We start from the raw sequence: 13,745 nt of genomic DNA, 5'->3' as shown, positions 1-13,745 counted from the left end.
CAGCTGCCCACAGGTAAAATGGATGCAACCAGACTCAGCGGAGGGAGATTTCTGCAGCATATTTGGCAAGTGCAAAATCACAGTATATATAAAATAATATGCAAAGTGGTTGGAGGGAAGCTTCAGAATGGCAAAGATGTTTTTATAACAAATTATGTGAGCAGACTGCAGTTCCTCTTTAATCCTGACCCCTGTGTGTTATGTAATCCCTACCATGAGCTTTCTGCATCACTTAATCCTGACCCCTGAACTCTGTACATTACTTAACCACGTCATTACCGGGTTATAGTCATATGACGTCCGCAGATGGGATCTCCCATCCTGAGCGGGCGTCATATGACGTCCTCGGTTTCTCACCGCACCGCAGCGCGGCGATTGGGGATGACATGTGTCACTCGGACACAGCCCATACCAGATCCATGTAAAGAGCCAAAAAATGGCTCTTTACCACGTGACCGGCTGTGTCCAATCACAGCTGGTCACATGTATTGCCCACGTGCAGGGCGCTCATGCACGCCAATAGGGCGCACACAGAGCAGCGATCGGGGACGAGGTTTGTCACCCTGACACAGCCCAACCCCGATTGCAGTAAAGAGCCAATGAAATTAGCTCTTTACCACATGACCAGCTATGTCCAATCACAGGCGGTCACAGAATGTCAACAAACCGCGGTAACGAGATGTTACCGGGTTCTCCTCCTCACACACTGATCGTGTGTGAGAAGGAGATTGCGGTAACATCTCATTACCGCTTACAGTACACACTCACCACACTGACTACCCCCCCCAATAAAGAGGACCTGTCATCACCCATCAGAGTACCTGTCACCCCCCATCAAAGTACCTGTCACAGCCCATCTGAGTACCCGAGTACCTGTCACAGTATATCTGAGTACCTGTCACAGTCCATCTGAGTACCCGAGTACCTGTCAGAGTATATCTGAGTACCCGAGTACCTGTCACAGCCCATCTGAGTACCTGAGTACCTGTCACTCCCAACTGAAAAGGCAGCAGTTGAAGTGCTAGCAATTTAGCCAAGCTAGCATTCAACCACTGGACATGTGGATGGCTGGGAGCGAACTTCTTTTGGCGGTGCAGCAGCTAGGGCAGGGAAATTTGCCTGGTACAATCTGACGTCGGTGTACCGATAGCAGATTGCCCCCAAGTACTTGGCTGTGACACACCTAATTCTACACCTTCATTTCTCAGTGCAGGTCTCAGAGGACTGCAGGTATAGAGGGGTTGGAGATCCCAGCTGATGAGGAGCAAGGAGAGGTCCTCTTTGTTCTTTGGTGTGGGTCTTTTAGGTACGCTTGCCAACGAACTGCATGGCAGGTCAACATATGTCTGGTCAAGCATGTGGTGCCCATGCGGGAGGGAGATGTTTTGGCCACGAGAGATACGCTTGAGACATATGTTGCAAATAGCAGCGGTGGGATCTGATGCACTCGTCTCAAAAAAGGCCCACACCAAAGATCTTTTGGAATAACGTGCAGAGACAGCAGCGCCTTGCACATGCGGAGCTCTGCGGTGTGATACAGTCGGTGTGCTGCCCTTAAGCTGGCCCCTGGAGGGCATCCTGCCTCGTTTGTGATGTCCTCCACCTCCTCCTCTCTCCTATCAGGCACCCACGTGGAGTCAGTGACCTCATCATCCCCTCCCTCCTCATCACTGGAGCAAAGCTGGCAGTATGCTGCAGCTGGGGGAACATGACTGCCAGATTGCTGTCCTTCTTGGGCACCCCCTCTTTCTGGGCTCATGTTACTGCCTTCCTCTAGCTGGGTACCATCATCAGAGCCTTCAAAACGCTGGGCATCCTCCTGGAGCATGTACCCAACACTGTGGTCAAACAGTTCGGGGGACTCCTCAGGAGGACATGGTGGGGCTAGGGAAGGAGTGACTGGTGCCATTGAGCCGAGGGAAGAGGCTGCGTTGGCAGCTGCTTTGCCAGACAAAGTACCCTAAGCCTGGGTGAGAGAGGATGAGGAGGATGAGGACGGCTCATCCACTCTACCAAGTCTTCCGCATGTTGCGGCTCAACATGGCCAGCTGCCGAAAAAAAGGCCAAGCGTGTCCCACGGCCACGTGCTGATGAAGATGCACCGTCTCCACGACCAGCACTGTTGCCTCTAGACACAGAGCCTGCTTGCCCTCTTTTATTGGCTTGTGACTGTCTGCCTCTCCTTGTTGGCCTTCCAGACATACTAATGGCCTGCAGTGAGATGTAGCTGCACAAAGCTGGGATGTATATATATACTGATACTGCAGCTAGCTGAATCAACTGCCTGCCTGTAGTATTATTAGTATAAGAACACCAGCAATTGTCTTCAGGTAGCTTTAGGTGCACACTGTGCAGAGGACGCAGTACACTAACTCTAAATACTGTAGCTGCCTGCCTGTGGTATTAATAGGAGCAGAACAACAGCAATTGTCTCCAGGTAGCTTTAGGTGCAAACTGTGCAGAGGACGCACTACACTAACTGTAAATGCTGTAGCTGCCTGTGGTATTAATAGGATCAGAAGAACACCACTAATTTTCTTCAGCTAGCTTTAGGTGCACACTGTGCAGAGGACACAGTACACTAACTGTAAATACTGTAGCTGCATGCCTGTGGTATTAATAGGAGCAGAACAACAGCAATTGTCTCCAGGTAGCTTTAGGTGCACACTGTGCAGAGGACGCACTACACTGACTGTAAATACTGTAGCTGCCTGCCTGTGGTATTAATAGGATCAGAAGAATACCACTAATTTTCTTCAGGTAGCTTTAGGTACACACTGTGCAGAGGACACAGTGCACTAACTGTAAATACTGTAGCTGCCTGCCTGTGGTATTAATAGGAGCAGAACAACAGCAATTGTCTCCAGGTAGCTTTAGGTGCACACTGTGCAGAGGATGCACTACACTAACTGTAGATGCTGTAGCTACCTGCCTGTGGTATTAATAGGATCAGAAGAACACCACTAATTTCTTCAGGTAGCTTTAGGTGCACACTGTGTAGAGGACACAGTACACTAACTGTAAATACTGTAGCTGCCTGCCTGTGGTATTAATAGGAGCAGAAAAACAGCAATTGTCTCCAGGTAGCTTTAGGTGCACACTGTGCAGAGGACGCACTACACTAACTGTAAATACTGTAGCTGCCTGCCTGTGGTATTAATACGGTCAGAAGAACACCACTAATTTTCTTCAGGTAGCTTTAGGTGCACACTGTGCAGAGGACGCACTACACTAACTTGGAAATACTGCAGCTGCCTGCGGTACTGTACTAATAGGATCAGAATAACACCACTAATTTTCCTCAGGTAGCTTTAGGTGCACACTGTGCAGAGTACGCACTACACTAACTTGTAAATACTACAGCTGCCTGTGGTACTGTACTAATAGGATCAGAAGAACACCACTAATTTTCTTCAGGTAGCTTTAGGTGCACACCGTGCAGAGCACGCACTACACTAACTTGTAAATACTGCAGCTGCCTGCGGTACTGTACTAATAGGATCAGAAGAACACTAATTTTCTTCAGGTAGCTTTAGGTGCACACTGTGCAGAGGACGCACTACACTAACTGTACATACTGTAGCTAATAGGACTAATAGGATCAGAAGAACACCAACAATTTTCTTCAGGTAGCTGTAAATACTGTAAAAACACCTGCCTGCCTGTCAGTAGTAGGAAAAGAATAACAGGAACGGATCTAGATAAACTGAATACAGTGTGTATATATATATATATATATATATATATATATATACACAACACCTAGGATGTATATATATACACAATACACTGTAAGTGCAGCTAACTGACTCGCCTGCCTACTCTATCTAACTTAAATCAAGTGACACTGTCTCTCTGCCTATCTATCTCATTCTTACACAGGGCCGCCGTGCAGGCGGCCTTATATAGTGTGGGACGTGTACTAAACACCCTGATCCATAATTGGCCAAAGCCACCCTGGCTTTGGCCAATTACAGCTCTCTGTACAGACGGCGCTGTGATTGGCCAAGCATGCGGGTCATAGTGCATGCTTGGCCAATCATCAGCCAGCAATGCACTGCGATGCCAGAGAGAATTATGGGCCGTGACGCGCCACTCGAATTTGGTGCGAACGGCCCATATTGTTTGGAATTCAGCGAACGACCAAACAGACAATGTTTGAGTCGAACATGCGTTCGATTCGAATACGAAGCTCATCCCTAATAGAAACTAAAAAAAAGGTTTTTTTTTCAAAATGTTTGCTCTTTTTTCACTTATGTCGCAAAAAATAAAAAATCCAGTGGTGATTAAATACTACCAAAAGAAAGCTCTATTTGTATGAAAAAAATGATAAAAATTTTGTTTGGGTACAGTGTTGCATGGCTGAGTAATTGGCATTTAAAGTGTGAGAGCACTGAAAGCTAAAAATTGGTCTGGGAAGGAAGGATATATAAATGTCCTGTATTGAAGTGGTTAATCCTGACCCTGAAGTCTGTCTGTTACTTAATCCTTACATAGGAATGGGCAAACGGTTCTGCCCAAGCATAAGCTCAGGCCGAACTTTTGTTGTTTGGTCATTCGGCGAACAGCTGAACAAACGGGTCGTTCAACCGTTTGTTCGGCCCCCCGAACCGACCACAATGCATTGCTGCATTGCAACTGTTCAGTGCTATTAGTTAGTGTGCTATACTGTGCTATTTTGCTTCAATTGTCAGTGTAGAATATTAATTTAGTGTCAGTCTAGGGAAAGTGTGAGTGTAGTGAGGAGGACCATCATTCAGCTTTGCATAGTGTGCAGCTAGAGTAGGGACAACTCAGATAGTTTCAGTGTAGTGTAGTGAGATTGTGTCATTCATACATACATTAGTGTAGAGTAGGGACAGCTCAAATAGTTTCAGTGCAGTGTAGTGAGACCTTGTCAGTAATCTTTACATTAGTGTATAGCTAGAGTAGGGACAGTTCAGATAGCATTAGCAATGATGGTTGAACACCGTCTATTTGATTGTGTTACTGCCAGTTTAACGCCATTTAATTCTGTGTGCGTTACTGACAGTTTAGCGCCATATTGTTTTGTGTGCGTTACTGCCAGTTTAATGCCATACAGTTTTGCGTGTGTTACTGCCAGTTAATTGCCATATAGTTCTGTGTGCGTTACTGCCAGTTTAACGCCATTTACTTTTGTGCGTTACTGCCAGTTTAACGCCATATAGTTTTGTGTGTGTTACTGCCAGTTTATTGCCATATAGTTCTGTGTGCGTTACTGCAAGTTTAACGCCATATAATTTTGCGTGCATTACTGCCAGTTTAACGCCATATAGTTCTGTGTGTGTTACTTCCAGTTTAACGCCATTTACTTCTGTGTGCGTTACTGCCAGTTTAACACCATATCGTTTTGTGTGCATTACTGCCAGTTTAGCGCCATATAGTTTTGTGTGCGTTACTGCCAGTTTAATGCTATATAGTTTTGCGTGCGTTACTGCCAGTTTAACGCCATATAGTTCTGTGTGCGTTACTGCCAGTTTAACGCCATTTACTTCTGTGTGCGTTACTGACAGTTTAACGTCATATTGTTTTGTGTGCGTTACTGCCAGTTTAACGCCATATAGTTTTGCGTGCGTTACTGCCAGTTAATTGCCATATACTTCTGTGTGCGTTACTGCCAATTTAACGTCATATAATTCTGTGGGCGTTAATGCCAGTTTAACACCATTTACTTTTGTGCATTACTGCCAGTTTAACGCCATATAGTTTTGCCTGCGTTACTGCCAGTTTAACGCCGTATAGTTCTGTGTGCGTTACTGCCAGTTTAATGCCATATAGTTCTGTGTGTATTACTGCCAGTTTAACTCCATATCATTTTGTGTGCTCTACTGCCAGTTTAACGCCATATCCTTTTGTGCATTACTGCCAGTTTAACGCTATTTACTTCTGTGTGTGTTACTGCCAGTTTAACACCATATAGCTTTGCGTGCGTTACTGCAAGTTTAACTCCATATAGTTCTGTGTGCGTTACTGCCAGTTTAACACCATATAGTTTTGTGTGCGTTACTGCCAGTTTAACGCCATACAGTTTTTTTGGGTTTATGAGACCCGTGTGGGGGTACCCATGGGGCTCAATGTCGAATTTGACTTAAATTGTTTCATTTTGGATCGCTAATTATCAATTTTTCCTTTTGTGATCCTTAATGATCTTTATACAGTTTGTGTTTAGTTCACTCACCTATACTGGGAATATATGTAATTGACTGATGACTATACACTTGTAGTGTTATCATAGGGTGGCTGCAGTGATGCCGTTTTTTACAAATTATGTGGGGAATTGCATGTCCCACATTCTATATGTTTATATTAAATATTCATTTAATTTTATTTTTTATTTTTTAATCATGATTTTACATTTTTAATTTTATTTATATATCCCTCTTTTCTCTTGTGGCCAGTGTCTGCTTTGATTTGTATACTACCCCCCAGTCTGTGGTTTGGCTGGTATGCTTCTGATTTAAGCTGTCTCATGATCAGTAGTGTGCATTTGCCTTGACATCGGGTTACAAAGCAGTCCATGGGAGGGCGGTCTCCAGCTATGCATATTGATAACCATGGCAACGGTCTCAATTGGAGGCTTGGCCATGAGGGGCGGGGTTTCCCTCTGTTTGCGTTCCAGCGTTAAGCTGGAAACAGGAGTACAAGGTCACATGACCGGGTATCCCGACGACGGTGATGTCATGGCAGTCACAGCTTTTATAATGTGAATGGGAATCATCTCCCTGAACGCAGGGTCACGTGACCGGGCGTCGTGTTGTAGACGACGCCTAGGTTGCTATAGTTACCCATGAACATTAGCAGGAAGTAATTCCCTTGACCTTGTAGTGGCCTGAGTCCAGAGTCCAGATTCGGACGATACGCGTACGGGAGTTCCTTTGGACATCATTGCAGCCACCTTCTCTATTGATGTTATCTTATGATGTCATATACACCTTTATCCCAGCACTAGGGTTGTAGTGCTTTTTATGTGAGTACCTGACTTTCAATAAATGTGATTATTTTAGCCACACAGTGTGCACTATATATTCATTTTTATATTACATGTGAATATGATCACCAATTGAGAACTACTGAGTGCAGTCTCCTATAATCGTGTGACTGTCTGCCCATGCAAGTTTCCATCCATGTCCACTGAGGGTGGGAAATGCCTCTTTGACCCATCTGTTAGTTCAGGGGTCCATTTGCTGAGGTGAGCGGTTTGGCTAACTGGTGGTGGAATCACGGATTGCATTGCACTGTATGAACTGTTATGAGCACTTAGACCAACGCAGAGGAGACCTTCTTTCTATCAACCTGCCTATTTCCACATTTAAAGGGGACTTTATTACATTTATACTATGAGTAACATTGGTGTCTTCTGGTTGTACATATAGCGCTGCACTCCTTATTTATTTTGTATACTTTAAGGTTTTATATGTTTGCCTTCAGTGTTCAGCTGCTTTTATTTTACAGTTAGGATTTAGTATTTGCGCTGAATGAAGTTCCATTTTCAATGTCAGTTTAATGCCATTTACTTCTGTGTGCGTTACTGCCAGTTTAACGCCATATATTTTTGTGTGCGTTACTGCCAGTTTAACGACATATAGTTCTGTGTGCGTTACTGCCAGTTTAACACTATATAGTTCTTTGTGTGTTACTGACAGTTTAACGCCATATCGTTTTGTGTGCGTTACTGCCAGTTTAACGCCATTGAGTTCTGTGTGTGTTACTACCAGTTTAACGCCATATAGTTTTGTATGTTTATTGCCAGTTTAATGCCATTCAGTTCTGTGCATCATTGTACGTTTGGCGCATTATATTGCAGTACACTATAATGTCCAAATTTGAGCAGAGCCAGCACCTGCAGGATCGTAATAGGGCGGGTGTATTTAACAGGTCTGGAGCTTTTTGAGCTGCAATTTTTCTTTCATACAGTCCCCTGCAGTTGCCAGAGTGGATAAACCTGCCATTCACATCTATTTCTGCCATAGCCCCAACATCAGCCATTGAGGAGTCAGCTGAGCTATTTGACCACAGCGTCAGCCACTTGCTCCTTGATGATGCCCAGCCATTACTGGATTCAGATGTTGGTTCTGAGGTTGAGGATGACAGGAACAGCCTAGAGAGAGGGAGGAACACTGGTAGACAAATTGGCATTCATGTTCCCCAAGCCGCAGCGCATTGCCAAGTTGTCTCCAGTGGTAATGATGAAGATGGAGGCGATGGAGATGATGATGAGGTCACTGATGCGACCTGGGTGCCAGATAGAGCAGAGGAGGAAACTGAAGGTGAGGCGGCACAACCCCAAGGAGGCTGACATCAAGAAAGAGTAGAGAGCAGCCACGCTATTCCATTACATTCTGCAGCTGTTATCTCCCGGCCCACTCCCCAAAGCTCAGCTGTCTGGGCCTTTGTTAGCACATCTGCAGCAGATTGCACTGTTGCTATCTGCAGACTGTGTCTCAGGCACATCAAACGTGGCAAAAACACACACAATTTGGGTACCACATGCTTAACAAGGCATTTAACGGCCAACCATTTAACCCCTATGGCAAGAGCACCTAAAAGCCACACAAAAGGGTCACAAATCTGTCCCTCCTCCTCCTCCTTACCCACTTCAGTCTGCCCTTGTGATACCAAGTCATTACCTCTCAGCAGCCTCCACTGACAGGGGAGTATGGTATAGCACAGGGTGTCCCAGGTCCTAGCAGCACATCTGCCAGCAGCACACCACCAGCTGTAGACTGTAGCCAGCAAATTTTTGTGCCCCATCTGCTGCAGTGAAAAAAAAAAATACAGTCCCTGCCACCAACATGCCCAGCGTCTGAATGCAAGCTTGTCAAAGCTGTTGGCTCTCCAACTTCTGCCTTTTAGCCTGGTGGATTCTGCCCCCTTCTGTGAATTCACACAATGTGTACCATAATGGTAGATTCCCAGTCGCTACTACATTTCACGTAAGGCCATTCCATTTCTCTACCATCACGTGGAAGGGAATGTTCTGGCATTGTTGGTCAAGGCAGTCAGCCATAAAATCCACCTTACTGCTGACACGTGGTCCAGCAAACATGGGCAGGGATGATATATTTTGTTCATAGCACACTGGGTAATGCTGCTTGCAACTCGAAAGGATGCAGGACAGGGCTTGGTACTGCAGTTTGTTGTGCCCCCACATCTCCATACAGCTGGTGGTGATGATGCCAGACCTGGAGCTCTACCCCCTCCTCCTCCTCCGCCACCTCCATGCCCTCCTCTGCAGAATTGTCCTATGAACATCAGGTACCCCCTAAGTGTTCAAAGGGCTATTCCCAGATTCAGGCTAAAATGTGCCATGCAGTGCTTCAGCTGGTGTGTTTAGGGGACAGGAACCACACCGGAGCAGAGATTCTTGCAGCTCTGCAGGGACAGGCCCATAGGTGGTTCACACCAAGCCAGCTGGAGCCAGGAATGGTGGTGTCCGATAAAGGCTCAAACCTCCTGTCCGCCTTTAGACAGGGAAAGTTGACACATGTGCCATGCCTGGCACATGTCCTCAATCTGGTGGTGAAGCGTTTCCTAAGTACTTACCCAGGGTTGCAAGATGTACTAAAGCAGGCCGGAAGAGTCTGTAGCCATTTCAGGCGGTCATACACAGCCAGTGCTCGGTTGTCTGAAATTCAGTGAGAATTCCACCTGCCCGTAAACCGCCTGTTTCGTGACATCAGGTGGAACTCAACTTTGGGAATGCTGGAGCGGCTATACATGCAGCAGAGGGCCATTAACGAGTACCTGTGCCAGTATGGCACGGCGACAGGCACAGGCTGCCTCGGCTTTTTTTCCCCACGCCAATGACTGATCATTAAGGATGCATGCACTGTATTGTCACCATTTGAGGAGGCCACAAGGATGGTGAGCAGTGACAGTGCATGCATCAGTGGCACAATCCCTGTTGTGTTTCTGCTGGAGCAGACTCTGCATGGCATTATGGACAGGGCACTGGAGGTAGAACAGCAGGAGGAAGAGGAGGACTTCCTTTCCTCTCAAGGCCCACTTTATGCAAACACCATCATTCCTATGTCACAGAACACACAGGAGGAGAGAGGGGAGGAAGATGAGGAGGAGGATTCTGGTACTTTCATAGGCTTCGAAGAAGTGGAAGACATGCGTCAATCTGTAAGTGATGGCTTTCCAACCCCAGGACCCTTGGGAGTAGTACATGACTGGAAGGAGGAAGTTCCAGATGCTGTCATGCTGAGTGACCCCGAGGAGTCTGCTTCTCAAGCCTCAGCAAATTTGAGGCGCATGGGCAACTGCATGCTTCAAAGCCTGCGAAAGGACCCAGGAATACGTGGCATAAAGGAGAAGGATGATTACTGGTTGGCAACCCTCCTTGACCACCAGTATAAGAGGAAGGTCTCAGAACTCATGCCATCCCCACAGAAAGTGCAGAAGATAAAATCTCTTGAGGGTACGTTAAAGAGGATTTTATTGAACATTTTTCCAGACTCCAGTAGGTTACAGTGCCGTGGAAAACGTAGTTTTGAGTCTTCTGTTGGTCAAGAGAGGAGCGTTGGAGAAGGCGTCCGCCTAAGTGAGGCATTTCGGAATTTTTTTAGTCCTCGCCGCCCAGGGCTGTCAGTTTCCACATCCCATTGGCAGCCTCTGCATCAAATGGTGGACAATTACCTCGGGGCCAAAACAGAGATGGAGAGCTTTCCAGCTGATGAACCACTGACTTACTGGGTCATGAGAATAGACCACTGGTCATAACTTGCCCAGTATGCTATTGAGTTGTTGGGCTACCTTGCATCCAGCGTGCTTTCAGAACAGGCATTCAGTGCTGCAGGAGGTTCTGTTACTGATCATAGAACACGTCTGTCCACAGACTCCGTGGACCGTTTGATTTTTATAAAAATGAATCAGTCCTGGATTACCAGCTATGAAGCCCCTGATGCCGGTGTCACTGATTAAGTATTTTTGGGATGTGGAATCTCTGCAGGGCTTCGGGGCTTCCTAGCTTTGAGGCTGTTCAATCATTTCATCTGGAAGAATGTTTTTGGTATAGGTTTCATGGGCACAATTAACAACCAAAGACCAATTTTATAGCATCTGTTTGACAGGTGCATATCATTGCAATTTTTTACAGCAAGGCCAATTCTTGCTTTCATCAACAGTACCTCTTTAGGGTTACAGTGGGAAGGCGCCACCGACACCCAAAAACTAATTTTTCTGCACCTGTTTGACAGGTGCATATCGTTGCAATTTTTTTACAGCAAGGCCAATTCTTGCTTTCATCAAGAGTACCTCTATAGGGTTACGGTGGGACGGTGCCCCCAACACCCAAAGAGTAATTTTTTTGCACCTGTTTCACAGGTGCATATCATTGCAATTTTTTCTCACTTAGAGCACAGGAAGGAGAAATTGAGTGAGTGTGAGTTCCTAAACAGGAGAAGGTAAGTGCCTTCAATCAAGTTTGCTGAAATTCTTGCAATGCATGAACTTACAATTATTTTCTTTGCTTGAAATATTAATGCTGTATGGCTAGGAGCAGGTCTACTGATACAGATTTTTTTGCATAGGTTTTGGTAAATGTCACATGATTACTTTTGCATTGGCACTGTTTGTTTTTGTGGTAATTGGGTGGAATGTAATGGATTAATACTACATAATTTATTCAGATGAAGTGGTATCATTTTTGCAACAAAACAGGAGAAATATCTATGTGGAAAAACCTACATTACAATCCACAGTTTACAGATACTGGTAACATTAAATAATGTGTTCTATATTTCAGTTTTATTTCCTAAGGCCACATTCACAATTGCATTTTGGCCTTAGGCTGTCTGGTTCCAGGGCCAATCACTCACAGGTAATTGCCACATAGCAATTACATGCAAGCTGCTGCAACTAGCTGTGGGAATTAGGGGCCTCCCATTGCTTTCAATGAGGCTGCCACCTGAACCCCTGCTGGGTTTCTTGAAGGAACATGCTGTAGGCCCAAAACCCAGGTGTGAATGTAGCCTAATCAGTTTTCCATGTTTTCAGCTGAAACGCTGTAGTTTATTTAGCAACTCTAATTACCAATGTATTTATTGAGGTCTAAGCACATTAACAAAGCTTACTTGTTTGTTTTCAGGATATGGGAATTTTCTTTTTCTGAAAAAAATAACAGAACATTGAGATGCGAAATGTTGTAACTGAATACATTGCAGAGAAAATGTTGCTTTATTATCTAATTACATGTGTTAAAAACAATAAAAGAACTATAGAAGGCTAATTTTAAAATTGTCAACTATGACGTGAAGTTCTGTTGCTCTGCAACAATATTGCAGAAGTTTTTTGTTAACCCATGAAAATCCTTAACATTCCTCGCACAATGCCAGTCCTGTTGGTTTAAAAACACTGTTTCTTTCCCAGTAGCCTATTGCTATGAAATGTGAACTTTTGATGATTTGCTAGGATATTACAGTAGTTTTATTTTAACACATGCAATTCTTTAGCATTCCTAGCACAATGCCATCCCATTAGTTCAAAAAACTCTACTCTCTTTCATTGCCAGTTGCTACTTTAAATTATAAATCATAGAATGAATCCATGGGGACCTGGTGTATAAAAGTGGAGAGAATATTGTAAAAGGCAGAATCTGAAGCAATAAAGTAGTTGTGGTGCAGGTTTCTAATTATGCATATTGTTAGAGTTTCTCTGAATAAAAAAAATGTCATAATTTCTCTAATTGTAAACTATGGAAGATTAAATAGGCCAAGAGACTAGGATCTTATTAATGTGTAACTTTCCCAAAGAGAAAGAAATGGCATAATGTGTGATTCAAATAGGTTTGTAAAAAGAGCAAAAACCCACCTCTGAACAATGGGGTGATCTTATTGACACACACCTGAAGCCCATTAGAGAGACATCTTTTTAATCTGAAACTGGTCTTTGTTTACAAACCAACAAATGTTATTTTACCAGCTGAATGAAAAAGAACTTCTTGTAAAGGGAAAATTCCACGCATTGTGTCACTTGTGGACAAAGCAATTATCAAGCTGGAAAAATATACAAGAAACAACACACCTAACAAGAATGAACCAAGTGTAACGTTTCTACTGATGTGGTTGGGATCCTCTATATTCCAATGTTACGGGGACAAAATAATTCAAAACATCATGGAATTTAGTACAACTGTTAAATCTAATAATCTAATAATCTAATAACTTTTCAGTGTATATAAATCCATACAAGACATACAAGCTCAGTCATGATTATTATGTTTATAAGCGATTGCAACCTTTTCACTAAGAAAGATGTACATTTCATTATTTGATAAGATGAAACCAATGACACTGTTGGGGCTCATTTATTTTTGGTAAAAGGGTACAAAAAGGAACATCACTATTTCCATATATGATATGATATAATGATATATGAAAAGGCGTAATTATGACATAACATCTTATCCAAAAAGTACTTAGAAATATGTGTGTTATTATGTAGAGAAATGAAAATAGTTTAAAGTGTACAAACTATTTTTCTGTGTATAATTAATATTTTAATTATGAATCACTACGTATGGAATTACACCTCTTTGTAGCTAAAAGGTCCCGTTTAGATGCTGCTACAGCAAAAGATTAAATACCACAAATTAAAAATCATCGAAACTTCAGAAAAGGATAGTTACATGTCTTCTAGGTAAAATGAACACAGTTAAATCTTTATAAAATAAAAATGTGTTTATACTATAAAGATTAGACATTTTCAAAATTCAGTCTTAC

General features: G+C 43.8%; 1 protein-coding gene across 5 annotated transcripts in view; it reads right to left on the bottom strand.

Annotated features, from left to right (window-relative positions):
* The window catches only part of LOC141103337 (P-selectin-like), a 402,914-nt gene that overhangs the window by 17,507 nt on the left and 371,662 nt on the right, over positions 1-13,745 (bottom strand). For all 5 annotated transcript variants that reach the window (XM_073592835.1, XM_073592838.1, XM_073592836.1 and 2 more), the window contains one exon: positions 12,099-12,132. In XM_073592835.1, the coding sequence (XP_073448936.1) occupies positions 12,099-12,132 (34 nt within the window). The remainder of the gene's footprint in view (positions 1-12,098; positions 12,133-13,745) is intronic.

The sequence above is a fragment of the Aquarana catesbeiana genome, linkage group LG07, assembly GCF_042186555.1.
Source record: "Aquarana catesbeiana isolate 2022-GZ linkage group LG07, ASM4218655v1, whole genome shotgun sequence".
Lineage (NCBI taxonomy): Eukaryota > Metazoa > Chordata > Amphibia > Anura > Ranidae > Aquarana > Aquarana catesbeiana.
The sequence above is the reverse complement of the archived record's forward strand: the minus strand, read 5'-3'. Positions and strand labels throughout refer to the sequence as shown.